This window comes from Giraffa tippelskirchi, chromosome 9 (genome assembly GCF_054371585.1).
Source record: "Giraffa tippelskirchi isolate mGirTip1 chromosome 9, T2T-mGirTip1v1.2.pri, whole genome shotgun sequence".
Classification (NCBI taxonomy): domain Eukaryota; kingdom Metazoa; phylum Chordata; class Mammalia; order Artiodactyla; family Giraffidae; genus Giraffa; species Giraffa tippelskirchi.
Window position 1 is genome coordinate 50,478,986 of NC_137283.1, and position 25,696 is coordinate 50,504,681.

General features: G+C 46.6%; 2 protein-coding genes and 1 long non-coding RNA gene across 20 annotated transcripts in view; 1 reads left to right on the forward strand and 2 right to left on the reverse strand.

The window, feature by feature from the left end:
- The window catches only part of KLHL18 (kelch like family member 18), a 48,215-nt gene extending 40,048 nt beyond the window's left edge, over window positions 1-8,167 (reverse strand). For all 4 annotated transcript variants that reach the window (XM_081525894.1, XM_081525893.1, XM_081525896.1 and 1 more), the window contains exon 1: window positions 8,023-8,167. In XM_081525894.1, the coding sequence (XP_081382020.1) occupies window positions 8,023-8,151 (129 nt within the window). In that variant the 5' untranslated portion in view covers window positions 8,152-8,167. The remainder of the gene's footprint in view (window positions 1-8,022) is intronic.
- Window positions 8,168-8,535: 368 nt separating this feature from the next.
- Window positions 8,536-25,696, forward strand: part of KIF9 (kinesin family member 9) — a 35,079-nt gene continuing 17,918 nt past the window's right edge. For 6 of the 14 annotated variants that reach the window (XR_014064240.1, XR_014064238.1, XM_081525882.1 and 3 more), the window contains exons 1-10: window positions 8,536-8,621; window positions 11,817-11,914; window positions 13,405-13,570; window positions 15,340-15,446; window positions 17,732-17,956; window positions 19,984-20,067; window positions 20,179-20,271; window positions 21,018-21,165; window positions 22,233-22,297; window positions 24,271-24,348. Coding sequence is in view for 12 of the 14 variants with exons in the window: in XM_081525882.1 (XP_081382008.1) it covers window positions 11,822-11,914; window positions 13,405-13,570; window positions 15,340-15,446; window positions 17,732-17,956; window positions 19,984-20,067; window positions 20,179-20,271; window positions 21,018-21,165; window positions 22,233-22,297; window positions 24,271-24,348 (1,059 nt within the window). In the remaining 2 variants the exon portion in view is untranslated. Of the gene's footprint in view, window positions 8,622-9,631; window positions 9,874-11,816; window positions 11,915-13,339; window positions 13,571-15,339; window positions 15,447-17,731; window positions 17,957-19,983; window positions 20,068-20,178; window positions 20,272-21,017; window positions 21,166-22,232; window positions 22,298-24,270; window positions 24,349-25,696 lie in introns of all 14 variants that reach the window. The other 8 variants (XM_081525881.1, XM_081525883.1, XM_081525889.1 and 5 more) reach the window with 5 other exon arrangements.
- The window catches only part of LOC145520133 (uncharacterized), a 57,551-nt gene continuing 44,232 nt past the window's right edge, over window positions 12,378-25,696 (reverse strand). The window contains exons 7-9 of one of the 2 annotated variants that reach the window (XR_014064243.1): window positions 21,822-21,919; window positions 15,185-15,266; window positions 12,378-14,335 (exon numbers count right to left, since the gene is read on the reverse strand). This is a non-coding gene — a long non-coding RNA (uncharacterized LOC145520133). Of the gene's footprint in view, window positions 14,336-15,184; window positions 15,267-21,821; window positions 21,920-25,696 lie in introns of those variants that run through there. The other variant, XR_014064244.1, reaches the window with a different exon arrangement.

The following is a 25,696-nucleotide window of genomic DNA, read 5'->3' on the forward strand; positions in this document are numbered from 1 at the left end:
AGAGGGGGAGAAAGACTTTCTCACACACATCAATGTGTTAGTATGCTAAGTGGGAGGGGCGGGGGCGGCAGGTGCAAAGGGTGGAGGCAATGCTTCTCAAACTGTCAGGTGCACAGGACACAACAATCACCAGAGTCTAGTTCAGAAGTTCCAGGGTGGGGCCTGAGATTCTGCATTGCTTACAGGCTCTTAGGTAAGGCTGAGCCTGATGCAATGACGCTACTCTGAGTAAGCAGGGGTTGAAGTAAAGTGGGAGAGATTAACTATACCTGGAAGGATATGAGAAACTGTCATATTTCACACAACATCTCCCCACCGTGATAAGGCAAAAGAAAGCAGATGGCACAGGTCTCCGCCCGTATAGGTTGGCAGGGAGTCAGGTGTGCAAATTTAGGACCAAGAGACAGTGCTGAACAGACACAAATGCAAAGTGCTTGAGGAGAACAGAGGAAGGAGTGTTTGGCCACTTCTCTCCCCTTGAGAAGAGAAAACTACAAAAGGGGCTGTGAAGCGTGGGTAGGACTCTGCTGGCCAAGGTGAGCGGATACTCCAAGGCCAGGGAATACCAGAGCGGAGGCTCAGAAGACGGTGAACTGAGGTCCTAAGGGACAGTCAGCAGCTGGAGCCCGTGGGCAGCTAGGAGGGAAGGGCAGAGAGGGGCCAGGTCTGAAGGAACTGGAATATCGAGAACACAGGTGGAGATCTAGAAAAGTTGCCCAGGGTGGCCGTCGACACCCACACAACATCCTTAAGCTTCTCCCTCTTAAAGCTCACGGGAGGCAGCCACGGATTTCTGAGAGCAGCTTAGGATAATCAGAGGTTCAGTTAGATCAGCAGTCCTTCCATCCACCCTACGGAAAACCAGCCACCGCCTGCTGCTCCTGGACTCCACAACCCCACGGCTCTCCCACATGTCTCGCTGACTTAGAGTGACGGCCTACGGACACGCGGGACAAAAGACAAGCTTCACCCAACGTGGGCAGGAGCCCCTCTGAAACCCACCAAGAGCTGCGCAGCTCTGTTCTCCTTTCCTGCTCCGCCAACAAGTTTCTAACCTCTGATTTTCTCTGTGGTGTGGAAGAACAGATGTTCCTTCAAGAACAAGCCAGAACTGGTCTCTCTTGCTCTGGCCATTAGCATTCTCTCTCCTGAACGGGACAAGAAGAGGAAAGTGCAAACGATACTATATGCTTGCTTCATGAACTGTGGAAAATGCATCCTATCTTAGATATACCTGCAGCCTTAGATACACGTCTAAGACCCACTCTGCCTTGCCTTCATTGCTCCTTCATTCATTCATTTGTAGATAAATAAATACTATCTGGCTTCATTCATTCACTTGCTCATTCAACACGTATCTATGAGCTGTACTGTACTGTGGAAGGAACTATGCTGGGCTGGGGGCTACCTCTCCAATCTTGTGTCCTTTTACTTTTCTCCTGGGCCACTCTATTCTTATCACACCAGCTGCCTGCTGTCCCCACAAACGCGAACTATGCTCCTGTTTCACTTGTGCTGATTATTCGCTCTGCCTACAATACTCAGATACGCTCATGGATTCCTCTTCACTTCCTTCAGGTCTTTTACTCAGAGAGACTGGCTCATGTCCCTCCAAAAAAACCAGCACCCCATCCCCTTACTATTCTTCTTAATTTTTCTCCATAGCACACGTCAACCCTGGACATTTTATACCTGCTCGTTTGTTCACCGTGCCCCGCTGGGGAAGGTAAGCTCACACTCGCAGGGATTCGGCCTGCTCTGCTCCTGCCCCAGCACTTCGGACAGTGCTCGGCTCAGGGGAGGCGCTTACATTATCTGCTGATAGCCTGCTGAATGAGAATGAAAGGGACAGGAGAAGGACATGATCAGACCTGAAAACCAATCCCCTGGCTGCACCAGGAATGTCCCATTAAGGGTCTGCAGCGATTCTCAGCACACGGCCAGAGTTAAAGAAATCCCAGGTTAGAAAAAGGTGAAGAGGGTCTGAATTAGGACAGTGGGTTACTGAGCACCTGCTATGCAGATGCCTCACAGCATCTAAATGCTGCACTCACAGCCCCTGCTCTCACGGAGTTGTAATCCTGTAGATAACTATGTAATTATCATTATTGATAAATGTCACAAAAGGCACCTGAAAGAGAGAGGACGAGATAAAGCCAACCCGAGAGTTTCAGTCCTACATGACTAGATGGATGGTGTGTCATCTTTAAACAAAGGGAACAGAAGAAGAGATGGTTTAGAAGAGGCCTCATTTTAGACTTAATGAGTGTAAGGGTCAACAGGACAAATGGAAATGAAATCCAGTGCTCGGAGCGAAACAAGAGGTTGAAACCTAGATCTGAAAGGCATTTGTAACTTGTAGACTATGCCAAGCAAGATGCTGTTGGAAGACAGGTTAGCATAATGTGTTTCGCTGATCCTCTAGCTCTGTTAAGATGACATGACTTTTACATTTTACAAATTGCCACAGAAATAAAAAGCTTATAATGTGTGTGCCTCACTTAAATGTACATCTCTTAGGAGTTGATTCCTTTTAAGTGACCATTTGAAGTGCAGTCACGGGGCTGAGCTAATAAAAACTGTGGTTCCTAATGGCTGAAACGACTTACTGCAAACACTGAAGCGTAAGGAAGATTACTCCTTAGCATGAAATGTTTCTGACCAGTGGATCTAGGTAGAAAGACAAGTTCTGTTTTTAGTGTCTTTCCAGTCACAAAGCACTGTAAGCAATCTCATTGGCCCAATAGCTAACAAGGCTTCAGCTTATCTCTTCTTTTTAAATTGTAGTAAAATATACATAAAACTTACCGTTTTAACCATTTTTAGGTGTACAGTTGAGTGGCACACTGTTGTAGAACCATCACCACCACCTATCTTTAGAACCTCCGCATCTTCCTAAACTAAAACTCGGTATCCATGAAACACTGACCCCGATTCCCTCCTCCCAGGCCCCAAGAAATCACCATTCTACTTTCTCTTTTTATGAATTTGACTACTCTGGTTACCTCATTTAAGAAGAATCATACAGTATTTGTCCTTCTGTGACCAGCTTATTTCGAAACGTAGCAGAATGTCTTTAAGGTTCATCCATTTGCGCTTTGTGTTGGAATTTCCTTCCTTTTTGGGGCTAAATGATATTCCAGCAGATATATGCAATATTATTCCACTGCATGTATGGAACAAAATCATTCAACCATCGATGCAGTACACCACTGGGCTGCTTTCATCTTTTGTATACCATGAGCAATGATACTATGAACCTGCTTGTACAGATATCTATTCTTGAGCTTATTTTCCAAGAAAAGCATTTTTGTGTTCTCATCAGATATGCAGCACACTGCCCAGCCATATTGGGCCACGTCTGAGCTACTGATCTACCTGGCCTGCCACAAGCCCGAACGCTGGCCTTTACCTTCCCAGCCCTGCACACAGCCAGTCAGGTCCATGGGAACACAGGAGCCATCATGGTCTCCTCTGGCCTGCCACTGTGCAAGCAGCTAAGCATCCTCAGCTTCCACTGAGACAGAAAGGGACCATGGTGTCTTTGGTTAATACTTTGGAATAGGCTTCAAGCTTCAGCAGAGCTGCAAGACTTTAAAGATGAGATACTGATACTTCTCTGGTGGTCCGGAGGCTGAGGTGCTCCTGACACAGGGGGCCCAGGTTCGCTTCCTGGTCAGGGAACTAGATCCCACATGCTGCAACTAACAAGACCCCGCAAGGAAGAGAGAAGACCCACGTGCCACAACAGAGACCTGGCACAGCTCAATAAATAAATATTTAAATTAAAAAAAAAAGATGAGATGCACAACGTAGCACTAGCTTCTCCTATGTCAGTTATCGGTCACAGACCAGGCTAGTCCCTTGATCAACTTCTGTGAGCTGGGGGGAAAAAAAAGTTTTTCATTTCTGGTTGACCTGTACTCTTTTTTTTTTTTTTTTTTGACCTGTACTCTTTAACAAGAGCTGCTTCCAATCTCTGAAACCACAGAAGTAGATGCTGGGGCAATAAAGCAAGTGTAGCCTACTCCACAAGTCTTAAACTTTACAGAGGCCGTATCAGTATACAATAGGGGTCAGCCAATGGGTCTGAGCAACACCTGTTTTTATAAATAAAGTTTTACTGGACCACAGCCAGACCCGTTCATTTATGTACTATGCACAGCTGCTCCCGCACGACAACACCCAGTGTTGAATATCTGCAACTGAAACAGTGTGACCCAGAAACCCTAAAATATTTACTGTCTGGCTCTTTACAGAAAATGCTTGCCAGCTCCTGGTTCACACATCTTGGTTCACTCCCTCTTCTCCCCAACTAGAAACAAGTCATGATGTGATCCGCTGTTTGGGTAGAAAAGGCCTAAACACTGTGGGGAAGTTGGCTGGTTTCTATGCCAAGGAGATAATGGGAGTGCCAACAGTCAACAAACCCAAGTAGGAAAGCAGAAACCATACTTGTAATTCAGCAGGGGCTACGAACACATCTTTGGAGAAAGGACATGGTCTCATTTTCCATCAATCAGTCCACAAGTTGAACCAGGTGTGGCCAAGGGGCAAACAATGGGATCTCAAGTACAAAACAATAAAGGAACCACCTGCAGTAAGAAGCATCCCCAAATACAGGCTTCTTACGTTCACCCAGATGGCTGGCCAAGCTCCAGCAGCCACAGGATGAACCCAGTGAATGTTGCTCGGTTAGGAACTGATTTTCCAAGATACCTCAGTTGGGCTGCACACAGCAGGCCTACAAAGCCTGTACGTGTCCAGCTTTAAGACCAAAGAAAGAGCCTGAAGTCAGCAACAGAGCCATCAATGGTTTAACGGATAGCGGGGATCTTATACGTCTGAAACAAGGTCCTGGAGTGACATCCCACTGTGTGCAGGAGGCAGGTGGGACATGGGGGTAGTCTTCATTCCCAAGTGGAAGGAGATGACCAGTAGTAGGGAACCTGATGTCAGGTGGGCTCATTAGTCACCAGGGAAACCAACAGAGGGCACATCCCTCGCTGCTCCTTTGATGAGAATAATCACGGGGTGAGGGGGTGGGAAATAAGAGTGTAGAAAGGTCAGTCATGTGAGCAGGATATAGATGAAGCAGGTACTGGTCGGGCAGATGTACAGAGAGCAAGAGAACAGCCATCTTGAGTACCCTGACCATGTAACTCTCTTTTTCCACCTACAGTCAGGCAGCTTCAAGCTCTCTCATTCATCTAAATCAGTGTCCAAATTTAACATCACCCCCAACATAACTCACAACAGAAAGAGCAAAACTGACTTTCTGATGAATATGAATTCATAGCACAGGTGCCCACTGTGATATGTGAACATGTGCTCTAATGGAACACACTCTTCCCCTTAATTTTAACTACTCAGCAAAAAGAGGCAAGGCTGAAAAGGAAACACAACTACCTGAAAAAAGTGAGTAGAGAGCCCCGGGAATGAACAATATTCAGAAGCACAGTATTTCCCAATACAGTGTCATTTCCAAATCAAGAGTCAAGAAGTCTTAGGTCCAGAAGACTAGCAGAAAAAGCCCACGTCCATCTCCTCTCCTGAAACAGAAGAGTGATACTGCACCCGGCCATACACACCACTGCCCTTTGTGCCCACAGAGGACACTGCTGACAGAGGACAGCTTGTTTCCTGCTCTGCTTTATATACCATTAGCAGGGCAGGTGAGTAATCTGACAGAGGATGTAAAAGTATCGCTTCCACCAACCAACAGCTGTGCTGGATCTCAGATAATACAGCTTTGTGCCTTGGGCAATCCCTTAATATCGCTAATCCCCGGGGTTTTTTCATCTGTGAAATGGATGGCTTTGTTAGAAGACCTCGATGGCTCCTTTTAATGTGATTATTCTAGCTAATTATACCCGTGTAACTCACCACATGACACATGACATAAAAATGGTGTGCACCAACAAGTCCTTACCTCACTTCCTAATATCCTCCTCCACCTACTCTTTCATCACAAAATCAGTATGACAACAAATTAGGCAAGATTCCAGACTCAAATGTGTGGTCCTTGAAGTCAGCTTCAATGAAAATTGTGTACTTGGGTTTAAGTACACAATTGTGTACTTTTGTGTAAGTGGGTTAGGGTGAGGGTTATGTAGTGTGACCATCTTACTCCATCACATCCTTTTTTGCATCTCTGTGTCTTAGAAGCTTTCCCTGGCTTACCCTTACAGCCTAATCTTAATCTGAAAATTCACCTCCATTATTGCTTTTCATTATTTTACTCACCGCAAGTATTACTGCCACAAGCAGATCATTCTTTTGCTTACAAATCTCTAGAATCCTCAACACCTACTTCTATATGATCACTGTTAACAAAACCTCTCATTTACATTTATTTTCTCTGTTTCCTTTAGTCCAGCTCATTTTTCTCAAACCCCTCGCTCCCCACAAAAGATGCTGTCCCCTTTACTCCTCTCCTGGAAAACTAATCTCCTTCAGGAGGGCTTTTTTTTTTTCTATTTTTTTAAAATTATTTTTTTAATTTATTTTTAATTGAAGGATAATTGCTTTACAATACTGTGTTGGTTTCTGTCTCAGAAGGGGTTTGCTGCTGCTGCTGCTAAGTTGCTTCAGTCGTGTCTGACTCTGTGCGACCCCACAGACGGCAGCCCACCAGGCTCTGCCATCCCTGGGATTCTCCAGGCAAGAATACTGGAGTGGGTTGCCATTTCCTTCTCCAGTGCATGAAAGGGAAAAGTGAAAGTGAAGTCACTCAGTCGTGTCCGACTCTGAGCGACCCCATGGACTGTAGCCTACCAGGCTCCTCCATCCATGGGATTTTCCAGGCAAGAGTACTGGAGTGGGGTGCCATTGCCTTCTCCGCAGAAGGGGTTTAGAGTGATGAAAATCTTAGGCCAGGCATTATGCAAAGAATACCGCAAGTTTTCTCATTTAATCCTCATATGAATACTAAGAATTAGAAATCATCCCTATTTTTACATTTGGAAAGCTGAAGTTAAGAGAGCTTAAGTAACTTGCCCAAGGATTTTAATCCAAATCCTTCTTCTATCTCCAAAGCCACACTCCTAACTATTCTACTTCACTGTCTCAGGAGGTCTGACTCAGATACGTGGAAGAGGAAGTTTCCTTAACCCTGCGGAAAAAAAGAAGAGCACAAAGATCTCTGCACAGTTTTATTTTTTAAACAGGGTCCTTCGCAGATGCTGACATCCTTCTAGCCAAAGCCCAACAGGGAACAGGATTTCCAGCAGCATCTCCACCTGGAGGGCTCCACCTGGCTCAGCAGCTTGGCCGCGGAGTAGGACAGCATGCCTCCCCAGCAGGAATGGATACAAAAGCACGGGAGGAAGGCTGGGTCTTGTGCCCAGAATGCCAACAAGGAACAGGTGGTTAAGAGAGCCCTGTCCCCACGGGAGGCCATCAGTCCCTTCTCTGGGATCTCTGTGATGCTGGTAGCGCGCCTTCCAGTGTGGGGTCAGGGGAATGGCCCATCTCAAAAGATTTCCAAATCCGATTTTAAAAGCTCTTATTACGAGACAAGGCAGTAATCTAACAGTCAAGGGCGAGCAATGACTCCTCAGGAAGAGCTCACGCCTCCATCACACCGCAGCTAACTCGGAGGGGGCACGCCTGTGGTGACAAGAAAAGGGGCTTTTCCGTGGTGCCCATCAGAAGGTAGAAGGAATCACCGCCCCCCTCCTCCACGGAGTGGCTGCAAGTCCTTTTTTTTCTTTTCCCGTCTGTGTGACAGAAAAAGGAGGCGGGTACCCCAAGGTCTTGACTCCGAGGGCCTCAGCGGCGCACCTCTTAGCGTTTCCTTCTAAGGTCTGAGACTGAGAGGCTGACCCTGTCCGTCTACCCTCTCAGCCCCAAGCCCCCTCTCCCGCTCGGCACCTCTCTTTCCCCGCCGGTCGCTCTCCCTCCCACCTCGTTTCCCCACCCCTCAGCGCGCTAGACCTCTCTTCCCCGATCCCCCCGTTTCTCTTCCCTCCCCGTTCGGCCCCCGGGCCTTCCAGCCCCGCGCCGCCCGGCCCCTGGGACCTTGAGCGTCACGTCGCACAGCTTGCCCTGCCGCCGGATCTCCTCCATGACGCCGTAGCCGCGACTAGGCAACTCGGACACGGAGAAGTGCACCAGGTCCTCCAGCTCCTCCGCTCCGTCCTCCACCATCTTCCCCGGCCGCCGCGACTGCGCAGGCCTGGCTGCGCCGGCTAGGAACTAAACTGGGCGGGGCGAGGGCGCGGGAGGACGGCGGCCCGGGGTGCTGGGCCGGCGTCGAATGGACCTGCGCGGCCGCCGTAGTCACAAACTGCTCTGCGCCGGAAGCTGGGCTTTGCGGTTTCCCGGGTCTTGCGCCTCCGTTCCCCAGTTACCCTGACCCTGGCTTCGTGCTTGCAGCTTCCGCAGTCTTTCTGGATTAATCAGTCCCATCGCTTGTCCTCTTCTTTCGGCCCTGACCTTATTCGTATCGCAACAGAGGACCGCGGACTTCATTTCCGCCACCACCTCGTACTTCCGGAATAGCCAGAAGCGGCCCGTTGCCACGGCGACCGCATACACAGGCTGGCAGCCGCGCTGCCGATATTCCGTAGCTGCTAATGCAGCGGTCCGGCTGCGAGAGGGCTCCTGCCTCCCGAGCGGTGAGCAAGGGTCACGCGCGCTCGGGATGGGGAGAAGGGAGACTGGAAAGGGGGGGTGTCCGCTCGGTGACGGGCAGCTGCTGGAATCTGAAGACCGCTCCTCGCGGAATTCCCCGGCTTGGCTCGCTGGTCTCCTCCACCGGGCGGAGGAGGGTGCAGTGTCGAGGGGATTCTTTCAGCCTTTTTGCCGCTTAGGGCCTTCGGATCTAATATTCCCTGGTTTCACGAAGGTCCTGCGTCGCACTTGAGGTTCAGGGACCTCTGTTCTTCTGGACCCTTTTTTATTCGTCGGTTTTCTAACTAGGGAAGACAGGGAAGCCTGGCGTGCTGCAGTCTATGGGGTCGCAAAGAGTCGGATACGACTAAGCGACTGAACTGACTTTCTAACTAGAGAGAGCTTCGGTATTACCAGTTCTGACCCTTTGCTTTATAGATACAGAAACCGCTCCAGAGAGACACAGAAATGGTCCCAAGGCCCATTGCCTCCCAGACTCCACACAGAGGTCCAGCCCGTTGGGTTAGAAAAAGGAGAAAGGCCAGTTCGGCTTGGGTCCGAGTTTGGGGACCTAAGATACTGCTGCCTTTTTGGTGGCTGTGATTGTTCTCCTTGAGAGTCTGTTCTGGACAGGAGCGCTGGAAGACAGGAACCCACCTGAACCTCTCCTTTTCTCCAGTTTTTAGGGGTGCTGGGTGGCAATCTGTTCATTCTCACCCCTAAAGCAAATGAGGAAACTGTGAGCCTCTAAGCAGAGAGGGCTCCTGGTGACTACTCAGAGGTTCACTTATTTACACCAGAAATAGCTAAGGGTGGTGTCCATGAGGGAGAGGCATTCCCCACAAGATCCTAGAGAGAAGGACCCTACTAAAAGGGAGAGTGTGGTGAGGAGCTGAGATTGCTTTTTCCAAATGGTGCCTGGAAACCTAGTGTCCTCCTGGAAGGGCTGTGGGCTCAGGGGTTGGCGGTGGTGAGGGAAGGGAGTGACATCTTGTGCCCTTTGGGACTCTCTCAGTAGTGACTGAAGATGGACTCACACATGGAGATTCAGCCACCCTCTGACTTCCAGCCATGACCATCACCACCAGTCACCATTTCTTAAGCACCTGCTCTGTGCTTGGCACTGTTCTGGACTTAGGGGGGGATTCAAATGACATAAGAGGCACCATCCAGTCCTTCAAGCAGCTTGTCATTTAATCTGGGAGTTGAAACTGTCTCAAATGATGCGGTCTAAGAATAGTAACAAGCATTATTTCAGTAAGTGCAAGATGGCATGCATGGGGTCCCTAAATGTCTGGTGTTTGAGGGGCTGCTGGCTAGTGGACACACAGGAGGCATGCAGTTAACAGAGAAGGTCTGTCTGAGGAGAATATGGCTCCTGGCATGCCTGGAGCAATGGCGCGAGCATGGGGAGAATTGGGAAGCACGGATAGAATGGCTGCATGTGCATGTGCATGTTGGCAAATTCCTGGGCAGAAAGGGGGCAGGCTCTGAGGGGAGGGTGATGCTTGGAGCTGGCCTGTGCTGCTTTTGGGCTGTCTGTGGGTAGGGGCTGCCAGGGGGGAGTTTTGGGCACCTGCCCCCAGAATATGCTCCTTTTCAGAAGGCACCCTGGACAGCATCTTAACTTCCCTGAGCAGGAGGATGGGCCCTCAGACCCGTATGGGGAACTTTAGCGAGTAACTGCTTGCCTAAGTCAGCACACCTCTCTCCACTCTCCACTTTCCCAATAGCCTAGATCAAAGTGAACCTGGAGATGAGATAATCACTTCAGTTTTCTCAATTCGGCAGTCCTGTTAGAGCTACTTGGGACTTTTTATTTCTAGAGCTCAATCTTGCAAACAAAATTTTTAGACCTGAAATGGGATAAGGCATGATCCTTACTCACTACCTTTCACATTCATTTTCTAAAAATGGAAAGATTTTTAGCTTTCCTTAGAATTTTTTGACATTTTCTCTCAGTACTTCATCTTTTGTCATCAGTGTATAAGAGGCACCTAAAGAGCTGATGACATTTTAAGTTCCCCCTTAAAGCAATAAAAATCAGTGTGATTATTACTTCTATTTAATAACTCTCTTTGCTTCTCCACTCTTGATCAATGTTAGAACCAGAATTTACTAGGTGACAGTATTAAATATATTTACACAGACGTTCTCAGGAGAGAGAGCCTAGTGTGATTTGACCAATGAGACTAGTATCCAATAAAATGTGAGATTTCTTAGTTATCATTTGGAGGGTGGTACAATTCAATTTTTTAAAATGTTTGTGAAATACTTTAGTCATAGAAGATATTAGAGATCAATTAACCCTCCCTGCAAAACAACAGCCCCTCTTCTAGCATCTCTGCTAATTGGTGTCTTGCTTGACTGTTTATGATGTTTAAAGTCCTTATTTTGAGAGTCTTTTCCACTATAGGAAAATTCTACATAATAATAAGGTTATTTACGTAAATTTCCCTCCCTGTCGCTTATAGCTTTAAGCCTTCATCCTATTTGACGAAACTACATTCGGTGCTTAACATTTTATTACACATGGTAATTATTCATGATAGTATAAATGAAGGAATACAAACATATGTGTGTCTACCTGAAAATGATGAGAATACACATGATTAGGTTTTAGGAGAGGCAGAGGAGGTAGGGGACTGATTTTTCTCTCAATGGAGTGGTGGAGAAGAAAGAATATTTGACTGCAGGCTCCATTAAATATACTTCCAGGAAATCTTTTTTCTGATCTATGTTAGTCAAATGGAGGTAGAGGAGGAGGTGCTACATCTCAGGTAAGGTATGTTAATGAAAAAAACAAAATTAGTTCTAATACATTTCATAGTATTTTAAGAGGAAAATGCAATGAAGAAGGCAAAGTGTAGGTGGACTCTGATACAGAACATTTCTAGAATCCACATCTAAACTTAGGCCACTGAAGGGAGCATTCTTTTTGTTTTGTATTTTGGTCTCTTAGGGGGTCGGTGGAGAAGGGTGAGGCACCTGATAAAGTTGGAAGTACACAGACTTGTTGAGCAGGATCCTGTGGACAGAGCACTGAAATGCTAGGGGGCAAAAAGGAAGGCTGGCTCTCAGTGAGAGAGGAAAACATGGACCACACATTATGCTTTCCTACCTTCTTGATCAATGACATCTCCCTTCTAATGGTTGTTCGAGGATGACTACTGAAAATGTTGCTGTTTTCTTCTTTTTAGCCAAAATGGGTTCTAGGAAAAAAGTTCACGCATTTGTCCGTGTCAGGCCCACTGATGACTTTGCTTATGACATGATCAAATATGGAGACGACAACAAAGTAAGTACAGTTGTGTTTGCGTTCACCTGCCTGAGAATCCCTCAGTGCTTTCTCACTACAGTGTTTTCAAACAAGCTTTTAAGGACCAGGCCAAGAACTGGTAAAAGTTCAGATGGAATCTAAAGTCCTTCAAGTCCAGAGCACTCCCCCCACCAATGCTGTGGATGAGGAAGCTCATGAAACTCCCATTTTTAATTGCCTTTTTGGTTAGTAGTTTACCTTTATCCTTGTATCTGACACTGGAAGGTGACATTTATCCACGCTCATAAAACTTTCTGGTGATCAGATCTCCCACTGTACAATCTCCCAGGGAGTGCAGTAGGAATGTCTTCAGTTGATTATTGTTAAACTTACCAAAGACTGGGAGAAACTCTTATGGCGAGAACTGGAAAGATCTATCCCTCCCCATGTCCTCACCAGTGTCTGAGGACTATTCTGAAGTCTGTGACAGATTTAGCACACCTTGAGAGTTATGGAATGTTTTTATTCAGCAAACATTTGTGGCCAGCATGGAGACATTGTTCAAGGGAACAATTCAAAGGTCAACTTTTCAAGCTTCTAAAGTCCTAGCAGTCAGAAAGAAACTCAGGTGCAGCCCTGTGAAGTGCACCCTGCTGGATGCGGATTCAGTGACCCTGAAGCACAGAACATTTAACGTATGAATGGACCAAGCCCTGCTCTGTTGATCTTATTTTTTCCGCGTGTGGCTGTGTCTTGGCTTCTGGATTAAGGCAGCCAGTGTAAGAGTCCAGTGAGAGTCTATTTACATCAGAAGTCCTCATTTCAAAGATTGGAATCTACCATTTACCTAACCCAATATATTTCTAAACCAGCTGCTGCCACAGAGGCTTGCCATAGAGGGGTCTAAAAATGTAAATATAAAATTTTTAGAAACCTTTGCATCTGAAAACATGCTGATTACAAGTCAATAGGCATGCTTGATTTAGTGCCAGTGAGTTACTATGTCTGAAGAGTCCAGCGCCTTTCCTGTGGCTATCATTTCTTCATTGCTCACTGTGGCCCATACATAGTGTGTGAGGGAGTAGGTGCTCACCACAACGCTGAGGGAGGCCTCGCCTCCAGTCACCAAGGAGCTAGGGCTCTAGCCCAGGCCTCCATTCCCAAGCCCACTGTTCTTTCTGTTTCAAGGCATTCCTGTGCTTATTGCACTTACCTAAAACTTGTTTAATAAGAATGTGATAAATGTGCTTCACCCCATATCACAGATGAGGGAACCAAAACAGACAGCACCCTGTCCACTAGGGTGAGATGTGCTGAAACCAGCATGTGCTCCCATCTCCTGCTCGTTTCACTCTGAGGGTGTGTGGCCTCCCTGAAGTGGCTCCCTTTCCCCCATCCCAAAGGTCATCCAGGATACATGCAAGTCCCTGTTCTTCCTCAAGTTCACTCCTTTGTTTCCTCCAGGTCAGGCCTTGGCTGCTGTTGACTTTCTTATACCAGTTTCTTAACAAGTCTTCGTTTCTGCCTAGACCATTGATATTCACTTAAAAAAAGATACTCGGAAGGGAGTTGTCAATAACCAGCAGACAGACTGGTCATTCAAACTGGACAGAGTTCTCCATGATGCCTCCCAGGACTTGGTTTACGAGACAGTCGCAAAGGATGTGGTTTCTCAGGCCCTCAATGGCTTTAATGGTAATTTAGTTAATTGTTGTTTTAACATAAGAACCTGGGGAACACCCCCACCCAGGAAGAGGTACAAGGATTTTATGGTGAATAAAATACAGTTTCTCTTACTAACTTTTGTTTGATTATCTGTCTCCATGTTCTTATGATGGAAAACTTTGGTGACATGGTGGTCATGGCTTGACCCATGGTCCTGGGTTCCTACCTTCATAGGAAGATTTAATGACCCTGTCTTCTATGGGTCATGGGGATCCAACTATTATCCTATTTCAAATTCTTCGAGTATTAGTTTTGAAACAATGTCTTGATGATAAATTTGATGGAGTCAAAACATTTTTCTCTTGGCTACCTGCTAGGAGCTATTTCCATTTATCCTACCAGCACAATCAATCTGTTCCATTCTAGTATTAGGTTATTTACATATATCACTAAAAACTTGAGTAGAGATTGATATTCTTAAGGTAAAAGCTTAACAAAAAAGCCGTTTAGCAAATTAAAATTTATAGGGAAATTTGTACAAAATTGTTCAGTCTAAGATTGTTTTTAAAAGATCTAAAATGTTTTTAAAATCTTAAGAAGATTTTAAAATCCTTAGAAAAAATACATCACAGTCTGTAGACTGCCTGTCTGGTGGCTCCTGACTAGCATGTTCCCTGTTTGCAAGTTTTAGGTCTTCTGTTTAAAAGTCAGTTAAGTGTAGATGCCCGAACACTATATTGTAGCCTGTGTGTGATAGATAGCTGTGGTCCTCATTCATCCTGAGGGGATGTGGCCCTGAGGAAGTAGAGACAGAGGGAGGCTAAGAGTCATGGGCTCTGGGTGCTGTGGAGCCACAAATGGGCTCTGAGTCCCAGCTAAACTGATTCCTTCCTGCACATTCCTGCCAGTGCAGATGCTGCATTCAGGCCCCCTGTGTAAAACCTACCAATCCCAGGAACTAGAGCATACATGTGGAAAATGCAGACACTGATTTCCACCACCCAGTGTTGCCTGGGCATTTTTGTTGTGTGAATACCTACAGAAGCAGCGTTTGGGTTGGGTCTGGCTCAGGCTGCCCAAGTCAGGAGGAAGAGCAGATGGGGACTGGAGCCCAGGGTGACTGGTTTGTGCCCCAGAGCCTGGTGGTAATGGGAGACTGAAAGCACGAGGGAGGTGCAAGTGAACGTCTTCCCAGAGAGGGTGCCGGGACAGATCAGGACCTAGTCACGGTATTCGGTTTCTGAAAGTAGCCTGGGACCAACTTGAGTCTTGTGGGAATGTGCTGTCTACAAAGAATTCTCACCAGCAACAGAAAACGCCCTTCCCACTCCCATCTCTTCCTGGGGATTTTGAAAGCTCTTCTTTCTTTCTGTCTGGGCAGCCTCACGGGGAGACCTAGCCCTGAGAGCCTGGCTGTCCATGGTCTTGCCGAAGAAGGGCTGAGTTCAATGCTCTGATCACCCTCATCTTGCTAGGAAATTTCCCAGGTCCTCTGTAGCCTGGAATTCCCTGCTCTCCTCAGAAGCCCTAGGATCAGATCCCTTCTTGGAAGGGGAAGCAGTAGAGCCCTCCATGGACCACAGATTCAGAGCAGCTATCTGTCTTCTGATCCTTTACATCCTGTTTCCCTGCTCAGCCACTCACCCTACATGGCAGGAATTCCCGATGTCCTTAGCTGCTCCTGATGGCCACCTTCACACCAGGGTTCTGGCCGGTGCTGGGCATGCTGAGGGAGGAAAAAGCTGTCCTTAGATCTGTTTTCCTGGATGTCACCAAAATGTGTTTTGAAATGTTTGCAGGCACCATCATGTGTTATGGGCAGACAGGAGCTGGCAAGACGTATACCATGACGGGGGCAACTGAGAATTACAAGCACCGGGGGATCCTCCCTCGTGCCCTACAGCAGGTAGAACGTGGGCCCATGGGTGGGATGGCACACAGAAGCTGCCCATCCCAGGCCAGCTCCAGGAGCCAGTGGGATTCAGGCCTCCAAGGAGCTGCAGCCTGTAGGGGAGACAGGTTATGCATGGTGGAGTGTGTGTGTGTGTGTGTGTATATAACCTAAGAGTTTGGGTTCCAGACTCTGACCGACTCCCATGCTTAGCTTGTTTCCCATTTGGTAAAGAGTGAGTCAGATGTGCAGACTGGCTTCTTGCTGCTCTGTTGGTCTGTGGCCCTGTAACAGAGGATACGGAGAACCTAGTTCTGTTCCTTCCTGGTTTTAATGGGGGGGAGGGACCATTGCAGAGCTTCCTTACTGGCCTGCTCTGGCTTATTCCACCACCATCACTCCAGAAAGAGCAAAGGGAAGGAGCAGGGCATGACATGAGCTTTTAGGACCGAGTCAGCCCTGGGGGTCTGGGAAGTGTGACTGAAGAGAGGACAGAAGGGCCTTCCTTTGGAGTCTGCTAGCCTGTGTTCTGTGAGGGCCCTTGTTTGGAAGGTGGGAGGCAGAGGACTTTTCCCTAAAAAGCAACTTGAGGTTTTATAGCCCTGCCCAGTAGGAAGTGAAGTTGCCCCTCTTATGCATAACCATGCATGCTATAATTTTTTGAAGCAATATCCTTAACATCCCACTGTCAATGCCTCAGCATCTTTCACCTTGATAATCTAGCTTAGTGCTGCCCAACAGAAATATAATGTAACTCACGTATGCAGCTTTAGGTTTTCCAGTAGCCACATATTAAAAAGTAAAGCAAGAGAAGTGACTTGTGGCTCAGCTGGTAAAGAATCCACCTGCAATGTGAGAGACCTGGGTTTGATCCCTGGGTTGGGAAGATCCCCTGGAGAAGGAAAAGGCTACCCTCTCCAGTGTTCTGGCCTAGAGAATTCCATGGACTAGTTGGGGTTGCAAAGAGTCAGACATGACTGAGCAACTTTCACTTAAATGATATATAATATATAATAATATATTTTATTTAACTCAATATAGCCAAAATATCATTTCCATATGTAATCAATGTGAAAATTATTGAGATATTTTACATTTTTTTTCCTTACACTAAGTCTTTGAAAGGTATTTTACATGGGCTTCCCAGGTGGCTCAATGGTAAAGAATGCACCTGCAAATGCAGGAGATCCAGGTTCAATCCCTGGGTTGGGAACATCCCCTGGAGAAAGAGATGGCACCAGACTCCAGTATTCTTGCCTGGAAAATTCCACGCAGCCTGGCAGGCTACAGTCCATGGGGTCGCAGAGTCAGACATGACTTAGCAACTAAACAACAACAACGTATTTTATACTTACAGTCCATTTCATTCTTTTCTTGGCTGCACTGCACAGCATGTGGGATCACAGTTCCCTAACCAGGATTGAACCCACGCTCCCTGCATTGGAAGCATGGAGTCCTAAGCACTGGACCACCAGGGAAGTCCCCATTTCAATTTAGACCCTAAATATTCATCAGAAATAGCTGCTCTGTATTTAGATTTCATGAAATTGACAATTGAAAGGGTGGACTTATAAACGCACGTTGTTCCAAACATACTTAAAAGTTTACCAGTAATTGAATTTAGTATCAGTTTTAATTATTTAATTAAAATTAAATAAAATTCAATTCCTCATTTGTGTGAGCCACATTTCAAGTGCTGAACAGTCACCTGAGGCTAGTGTCTAGCATGTGGCACAGCACAGATCTAGCCTGTTAGGATAAGGGGGCACTTCAGGGATCATCCAGCCCAGCTCCCCATTTAAGTAAGAAAGTTAAGGTCCAGAGAGGGGGAAAGACCAGCCCAAAGTCACCTGCTGATGAGCACTGGGGAGGGTAGTAGGAGTTGAGAAGGCTGAGTTCTGGCTTGGCTTTTTCCCTTATTAGCCGAGTCACCACAGATGGGTACGGCCCCTGCCCTGCTTCAGTCGCAGTGGAGTTATGAGGATATAATTAAATAATGGATGTGAAAGAAGCTTCTATGTGGTAAAACTCCACAAAATGAGATCTTCACTTCACAGTCCTTTCCGTTCGTCATGCCTCTGCTTCTTGAGACTGTATCACTATTAGCCAATCTGTAAATCAGGTTTCTAAAAACTGCAAGACGATAGTGAACTACTAGTTGTTGTTGATGATGACCATCACAGCAACTAGACTGTAAGTTCTTCCAGGGCGAGGATTCTCTCCTGAGGTAAGAACTCCGCTAATCCTAGCTGGTCACTGGAGTTCTGCTCCTGGTGACTGCTGTCCAATCTCCCATCTAGGTTTTTAAGATGATTGAAGAACGTCCCACACATGCCATTACAGTGCGCGTTTCCTACCTGGAAATCTATAATGAGAGCCTGTTTGATCTCCTGTCCACGCTGCCTTACGTTGGACCCTCAGTCACACCTATGACCATCGTGGAGAATCCTCGGGGGGTCTTCGTTAAGGGCTTGTCGGTCCACCTCACAAGTCAGGAAGAGGATGCGTTCAGCCTCCTCTTTGAGGTGAGATGATCAGGACCACAGGTGCCTTCTTCTTTACCTTTTCTCTCTCCCTTCTTTCCTTTTGTTCCCCTTTGCCTCCCTCCTTCTTAGTTTCTTACTTTGATAACCAGAAGGAAAATTAATATATGCTTGTTTAGCAAGTTCAGATAATGAAAAAATATAGAAGCAGAAAAAGAATTCACTCATCTGTTTTCTACATAGGGAATGACAATATGTGTGTGTGTGTATGTATATATGTATATAATATATACAATATATGTAATATGTATAAAATGTGTGTGTACATAATATATAATTATATATTATTCATATTATATACATTATATGTAATTATATTATAATTATTAACTAATATATATTATATATAATATTATATATAATATATATTATTACATATATAATATGTATATTATATTATATATAATTATATATATAATATATAATCGTACATATAATATATATAACTGTATAATATATATAATTGTATATGTATAATTGTATATAATATATAATTATATTGTTATAATATATATTATATTATATATGTATTATATATATAATATATAATGTATATATAATATATAATTAATAATTATAATATAATATATAATATATAATTATATATTGTATATACACACATTATACATAATATTTATATTATATATATATTATATAATAATATGTAAATATCATTTTATATATAATATTTTGATGGAGTATATAATAATATATTAATATATAAGCAAATATATAATATAAATACAATATAAATTATATATATATAATATTTATTTCTTTGGCTGCACCAGGTCTTAGTTGCACAAATAGGATCTTTAGTTATGGCACGTGGGATCTAGTTCCCTGACTAGGGATCAAACTTCTGTCTCCTGTGACTTGTCTTTTTTTCTTGATATGTCAATTTGGTGAACAAATATTCTTAATTTTAGGTTAGTTGAATGTGACAATGAGACCTTGGGGATGTAGCCTGTGAGCCAGCCAGGCCTCTTCCACAGCCCAGGGCCTCCCCTCCTCTTTAGGTGCTCCACTCTCCCCAGGGGAAGGCAGTTATCACTGATTTGGGGTTTCTTCATAGCACTTCTCAGGGTCGTTTAAGGAGGCAGGAGTCCCTCCCATATGAATCTTTTTCTCTAAGTATAGCCATTTCTACCATGTCTCCTTTTAAGTATCTTCTGGTCATAGTGCCTAATCCTGTGATTAGAGGCAAAGGCTGTCTCTTTAAAGATACAAATTACTGATTTTTTCCTTATGTTTAAATGTAATTCATGTTCACTTAAAAAATATGGAAGCATAACCTGTATATATAAGATCCACCTATAAACTACAACCCAGAAGTGACCGTTATTAACATCTTGGCCGTCTATGGGGTCGCACGGAGTCGGACACGACTGAAGCGACTTAGCAGCAGCAGCAGCAGCACCATCTATTTATTCTTTCATCTATGAATGCTTCTGCATTCCTCAGATTGTACCATCATATGATTTTGTCCATTTTGTTAATGAGGTGTATTACACTGATTGATTTCTGTATGTCAAACCATCCTTGCATCCGGGGTAAATTCCACTTGGCTGTGGTGGATAGTCCTTTTATTGTGCTGTCGAAGGCAGTTTGCTCCGGTTTTTGGATTCTGCATTATTGTTATTGAAAGCTATTTGTCAGCACTCTTCTGGTCCCATAACATTGTTCTCCAGATAGATCATTCCCGAATTGTTGGATATGTAGGTTGGTTATGACTCAATATCCATGAACATTTTTTAGGTTCTTAATTTTTGTTGCCACTTTGCTTTTCAGAAAGCTATTATACAAGTTCACATGTCGCTAGCAGTGAGTGAAAGTATAGGTCTGAACTCCAATTTGTCTTCTGTTCTACTAGTTTATAAATCAGATTTCCCTGGAAGGCCTGACTGAGGGCTGTGATGTAAAGATCATTTCTGTATAGTTAAAAAATGACTCAAATGCCTTGTTATTTCAATATGTCAAAATGTCTACATGTTTTCTCTCTTCTTCAGGGAGAGACCAACAGGATTATAGCCTCCCACACAATGAACAAGAACTCATCCAGGTCACACTGCATTTTCACCATCTATGTGGAGGTAAGTACAAGCTCTTTGAATAGCTTGGGAAGGGAGGTCGATTCCCATGGAGCCTGTTAAGTAAGAAGCTTCTCGCTGTGACAGCCTAACCTCTGTTTGGGTGTTTCACAGGCCCGTTCGCGGATCTTATCAGATGAAAAGTACATTACTTCCAAAATTAACTTGGTGGATCTAGCAGGCTCGGAGAGGCTGGGGAAGTCTGGGGTAAGTGGGGGAGCAGGAAGTTCCTTCTCAACAAGCCATGGCCTTGTTTCCAGCTTAGTGTCTGTGTGCGTGGACCGTCCTTCATTGGGCATTCGCGAGCACCATTCCTAGCTAGGCGCAGTTCAGTTGGGGGGACAGAACTAGCGGAGGTGAAACAGCTGCGTCAGAGAGGCAATTCCTACCTGGCAGGACTGTTGTAAATGCTAAATGAGATGATGGCTCCTAAATTCTTAGCAAAGTGCCTGGCAGTCAGTGCACAGTCAGTGCTCCATGCTCATATTAGCATTTCTCTGTGCATAAGTGTTCATATGATGAATATTTGCATGAATTTTTCATCTCACATACATATTCATATGAGTATTAGCATAAGTATTCACAAGAGCATTCAGAAGAGCACTCAGATGAATGTTTGTATTTGTGTGTTGAATGAATGTTTATATATTCCCGGGATTATTTGCTCAAATATCTGCACAAATGTTCCCCTGTGTGTTCATAACAGTGTGACTCTTAAGGGAGTATTCATATGAATATTCACACAGTATTCATATTCATATGAGCATTCACTCATATGAATATCTGCATTGGCATTCCTGGGAGTATTCCTATTAGCCCAATGTGGAATACAAGACAGGAAGAGAAGACCCTGCTTCTGGGCAGGAGGCTCTGGCCTGGCCACAGACCTGCAGTGTTTTTTGTGGGGCCACCTCTCCAGTTGTCCTGAAGCAGAACTGACCTTTGGTTTGTAGTCTGAGGGCCGAGTCCTGAAGGAAGCTACCTACATCAACAAGTCGCTGTCATTCCTGGAGCAGGCCATCATTGCCCTCGGGGACCAGAAGCGAGACCACATCCCCTTCCGGCAGTGCAAGCTCACCCACGCCCTCAAGGACTCGTTAGGTGAGGGGTGGTTGGTGTGCAAGGAGGAGGGACAGGACTGGCATGTCTGCTACTGGTGGTAATGGAATTGCTCCCTCCTGGTGGCATGGACTTACCTGCAGCCTTTCACAGTGACCTCACACACCTGGAAAGGCAAAATCAAGCACAGTGCCCTCTCCGTGTCCCCCATGCCATTCTGCTCCCTCCTCAGAGGCTTTGCTTAAGCTTTTGCCTCTACTGGGGGCACCCTCTCATGTCCCCTCAAACCTGAACCAGCTAGTAGAATCCTTCATCGCCTTGAAGCCCCAGGTGGAGGGCCTCTCCTGTGAGGTCTTCCCTTCCCTTCAGCCTCCCTGATTGAGGAGCAGGGGCTGTGTCTTGTCATCCTGTGTTCCCAGGCTTTTGCGTTGGGCCTGAAGGTGGGTGTGTGATAATTAACGGTGTGCTCCCTGTAAGCAAAGCCCTGGCCACAGGCCTCTGCCCTGCCCCAGCCATCTCTCCTCTGCTTTCTCCCCAGCTCCTCTTTTACGTACATCTGGTGGCCTCTCCCTCTTCTCTCCTTCTTCCCCTTTAGTGCATGCTTTTGTGTGTCTTCTCTGGCCCTCAGTCAGCTCAGGCTGCTAGAACAAAATAGCACGGACTGGGGGGCTTACACTACGCAGACATCTGTTTCTTACCCTCCTGGAGGCTGGAAGTCCCAGATCAAGGTCCAGCAGGAATGGTTCTTGGTGAAAACTGTCTTCCTGACCTGTCGATGGCCGCTTTCTCGTCGTGTCTTTATGTGACCAAGATAAAGAGAAAGAAAAGAGAGAGATGACAAAGAGACAGAGCTCTGGTCTCTCTCTCTCTCTTCTTTTAAGGGCACTGATCCTATCATGGGGCTCCACCGTCGTGACCGCATCTAAACTTAATCACTTCCTACAGACCCCACCTCAAATTCCATCACCTTGGGCACCAGGATTTCAACATATGAATTTTGAGGGGACACAGTGCTCAGATAATAACAGACCACCGCCACCAGCCTCAAAGGAATGTCTTGGCAGAAAACCCACATGGTTCATAGACCTTCTGTGTTTTGCTTTTTGCAGGGGGAAATTGCAACATGGTCCTCGTGACAAACATCTATGGAGAAGCTGCTCAGTTAGAAGAGACGGTACGTAAGGACAGTCAGTGCAGCCGGGTTAGCATCCATCCTAAGGCGTGCTGGACTGGGTATACCGACTCAGTAGCTGTAGACATGGTCAAGAGTGGACGGATCCAGAGGATGAGTCTGAGCCAAAATTACCAAAGGGGCTCCAGCTGGGATCCAGATACCAAGTCCCAAGGGGCAGAAGCTGTGTCAAGGGAGAGGCAAGGAAGGGGGCGAGCTCAGTGTGGGAGCCTCTGTGAGGAGAGGAGGCTATGCGCCAGCAGGGTGGGGCAAGCACTGTGTTTTCTGGCCCACGCAGTGGGAGGCTCAGGAGAGAGAGGAAGGAGAAGAAGGTGAGCGGCTGGAGGGGCCCTGGTGGCCATGCTGGGGCCTTGGCTGTTCTCCTGCAGATGGCCAGGGTTGTCACAGGGTTTTAGTAAAAGAGGGCTGTGGCCAGACTTGTGACTCAGGAGATGAACCCGGCAGCAGGAAACAGTGATCTGAGGAGGTGAGAGGCTTATGAGAACCAGAGGCAGGAATATGAGCTGAGCCAGTGACACAGGAGAGTCCACACAGCTGGGCACCCAGGCTGGGGCTCCCCGCCTCTCCCTCCAACTCATCACAAATGAGATAGATCTGGAAATTTCTCCCTAGACATTTTGCTCAAATGTGGATGCTCAGGGCAAGCTTCAGTCATATGCAGAATCCACTCGGTGAAACAGGTCAGACACTGCAGGGCGACACGCTCCTGCAGGGCCTCCCAGCTTTGTGCATTAGCAACCGTCCCAGCTTCCAGGGGGGAGTTCTCCTGCTGCACACCCAGTGCCGTGGGACATGGGAGGAGAGGGAGGGGAGCTCCAGCTGATGTGCAGGCAGCATCCCCAGAGGAAGGCTTCAGGACCTACTGGTCTCAGAGTATCACAAAGCGTGAATGAACCCCAAGAGAAATCATATGACTATTGGGCCTCCTGGCTGCCTGGTTGAGAAATTCGTCCTCCTAGACCATGGAAGACCCTCTCTCCCCTTATGCCCACCTCTGAGATGGTCACACAGGGAGCAGCTATCCTGGTACCTGCTGTCCCCAGAGGCTCGTACCCACACCACCTGGGATCTCTGCCCAGGACTGAGCCCACAGGAGCCCCAAGGAGCTGCTGGGAAAGGGTATCAGGGGTTGGGACAAAGGGAAATTGGCAGCGTGAAAGGTCATGATTCTCTTCTCCAAATGTTCTAACTTTAAAACAAGTGCCTGTCATGATTCGTGTTGCTTTACGCAGTGACCCTGCCTGTGTGTACGAGGGAGTCGTGGCCACACGTGCTGCTGTACTTGCAGCAGGAGTCTGGTTTCACCCCACACAGTAGTAACTCTACTAACAGGGGCCTCTTTGAGGGCTGACTGTGGGCCAGTTCTGTCCAGAGCACATTATGCACCTGAGCACTAAGTCTCCCAGTGACCCTGTGAGCCAGGTCTCCCCAACTTTACAGAGAGGTTACAAGACCCATTTGAGGATGTTCAGTTGGTCGGTCTGTGGAGAGCTCTTAACCACTAGGCAAGACTGTCCAGTGGAAGAGCCCTTTCAGGCCTTCCTCAAGCTATTTCTGGGTGACCCATCCCTCCTCTGAGTCTGCCTTCCTGCTTCAGGCCCTGAGTCAGCCCAGCGTAGTCTGAGGCTGGGATGTCAGGGCCTGCCTCATGTGCCTCTGGCTGCTCCTCACACCAGGGAGCAGCCCCCCACTCCTCACGGAACATCAGTGCACCGGGGCTGTCTGTCTCCCAAGTGCCTACCCATGGGTCCCTGGCCATAATCACCCCTGGCTGGCTGTGCCCCTGGAGGGACGCAGACAAGACTCCCTGGATGTCACTCCAAGAGCCCATGGAGCATTCCTCTCTTTGGGGAGATCTGTTTTCTAGTGGACTCCTTCAGACATTGTTTAGCAAATGTCTCTAGTCACAAGTAATTTTGCCAAGAACATAGAGGTCTGTCTGATCTGTTTTTCAGTTGTCTTCACTGCGGTTCGCCAGCAGGATGAAGCTGGTCACCACCGAGCCTGCCATCAATGAAAAGTATGATGCTGAGGTATTAAGGGCGTAGGAAGGTGTCTCCCTCTGGGGAAGATGTATGGGTTTGCTGCCTGGGTCCCATGAGACTGGCTTCCCTTCCTGCCTCCACCAAAGATACCCATGCTATCCTGAGTTAGTCGCTTTCTGTTCTGGGGTAGGTCAGTGTTCAGAGTCCCTGGAGACCCCCTTGGGGGCTGCCACCAAGGTGAAAGGGCTAGGTCAGGCCCCCACCCAATGTATATGTGGGGCCTCAAGGCTTCAGAGCACCCCAGGCTTCTGCATGGGAGTCCTTAGAGCTGCTTCTGAGCTTAATCCGTGCGGGCTGTCTCTCAGACTCATCTGGCTAGGTCACTACTGAACCGCTTTCTTCCCAGCCTGAGCGATCCCTCTCAGCATACAGCTGACCAATCAGGAGGAATGCTCAGCATCAACCCTAACCAGAGAAATGCAATTTAACACCTTAGTGGAATTCCACCCTCAGACTAGCAAAAATTAAGACATTTTTTGACAAAGCAAAACGTGGTGAGTATGTGCAGAAACAGCAGATCTTATTTATTTCTGGTCAAAGGGTAATTGCCAACTACTTTGGAGAGCATTTTGGCAACATCTACTAAAGTAAAAATATATTTACCAATAATTTGCTTTTCCTTTAAGATGCTTATGCAATCATAGTTATTGGAGAGGAGCACGTGTGTGCCCTAAACCCATGACAAATCAGCTAAACTTTCCAGACTCTAAATCCTGAAGGAAAATAACAGTCCCAGGGCTCTGTGTATCTAAACCATGGTTTGGAGGTTGAGGAAGAAGTAGAGCTTAGAGAATTACCCCAAGGGTTCATTGAACCACAGGTCACTGGACTCGTTCCCAGAGTTCCTGATTCCCTCGGTCTGGAGTGGGGCTGAGGGTTCAGATTTCTCCTAAGTGTTCCCAGGACTGCTGTTCTGGGACCTTGCTTGGAGAATGACCTGCACTGTAGCTAAGAGTCCTGGCACGTGCATTGGGCTATCCTGGTTCAGTAGCCTGTTCTCTCAGCTGTCTAGCCTCAGTGAGATACTTGTTCTTTCTAAGGGAAGAAAAACAGAGTCCACCCTCAGAGAGATGTTGTGAAGAGTAAGGTAATGAGTAGAAATCATTTAGCACAGTGCTCTCATGGTGTAAATGTTTAGGAAATGTTAGTTAGCAGTCCACTGAGTTCTGCAGACCAGCAGTGTCACTTCTAGGTGTACAGTCTAGTGGCATTCTCACGTATGCACATAGACTTACAGAAAACAGTGCTGCACCGCTTACTGCAATGGTGAAGTTAGGAACACAATTAATAGCCTTTAACGGGAGAGTAGCTAAGTAGGTTGTGGAGGGAGGGAGCC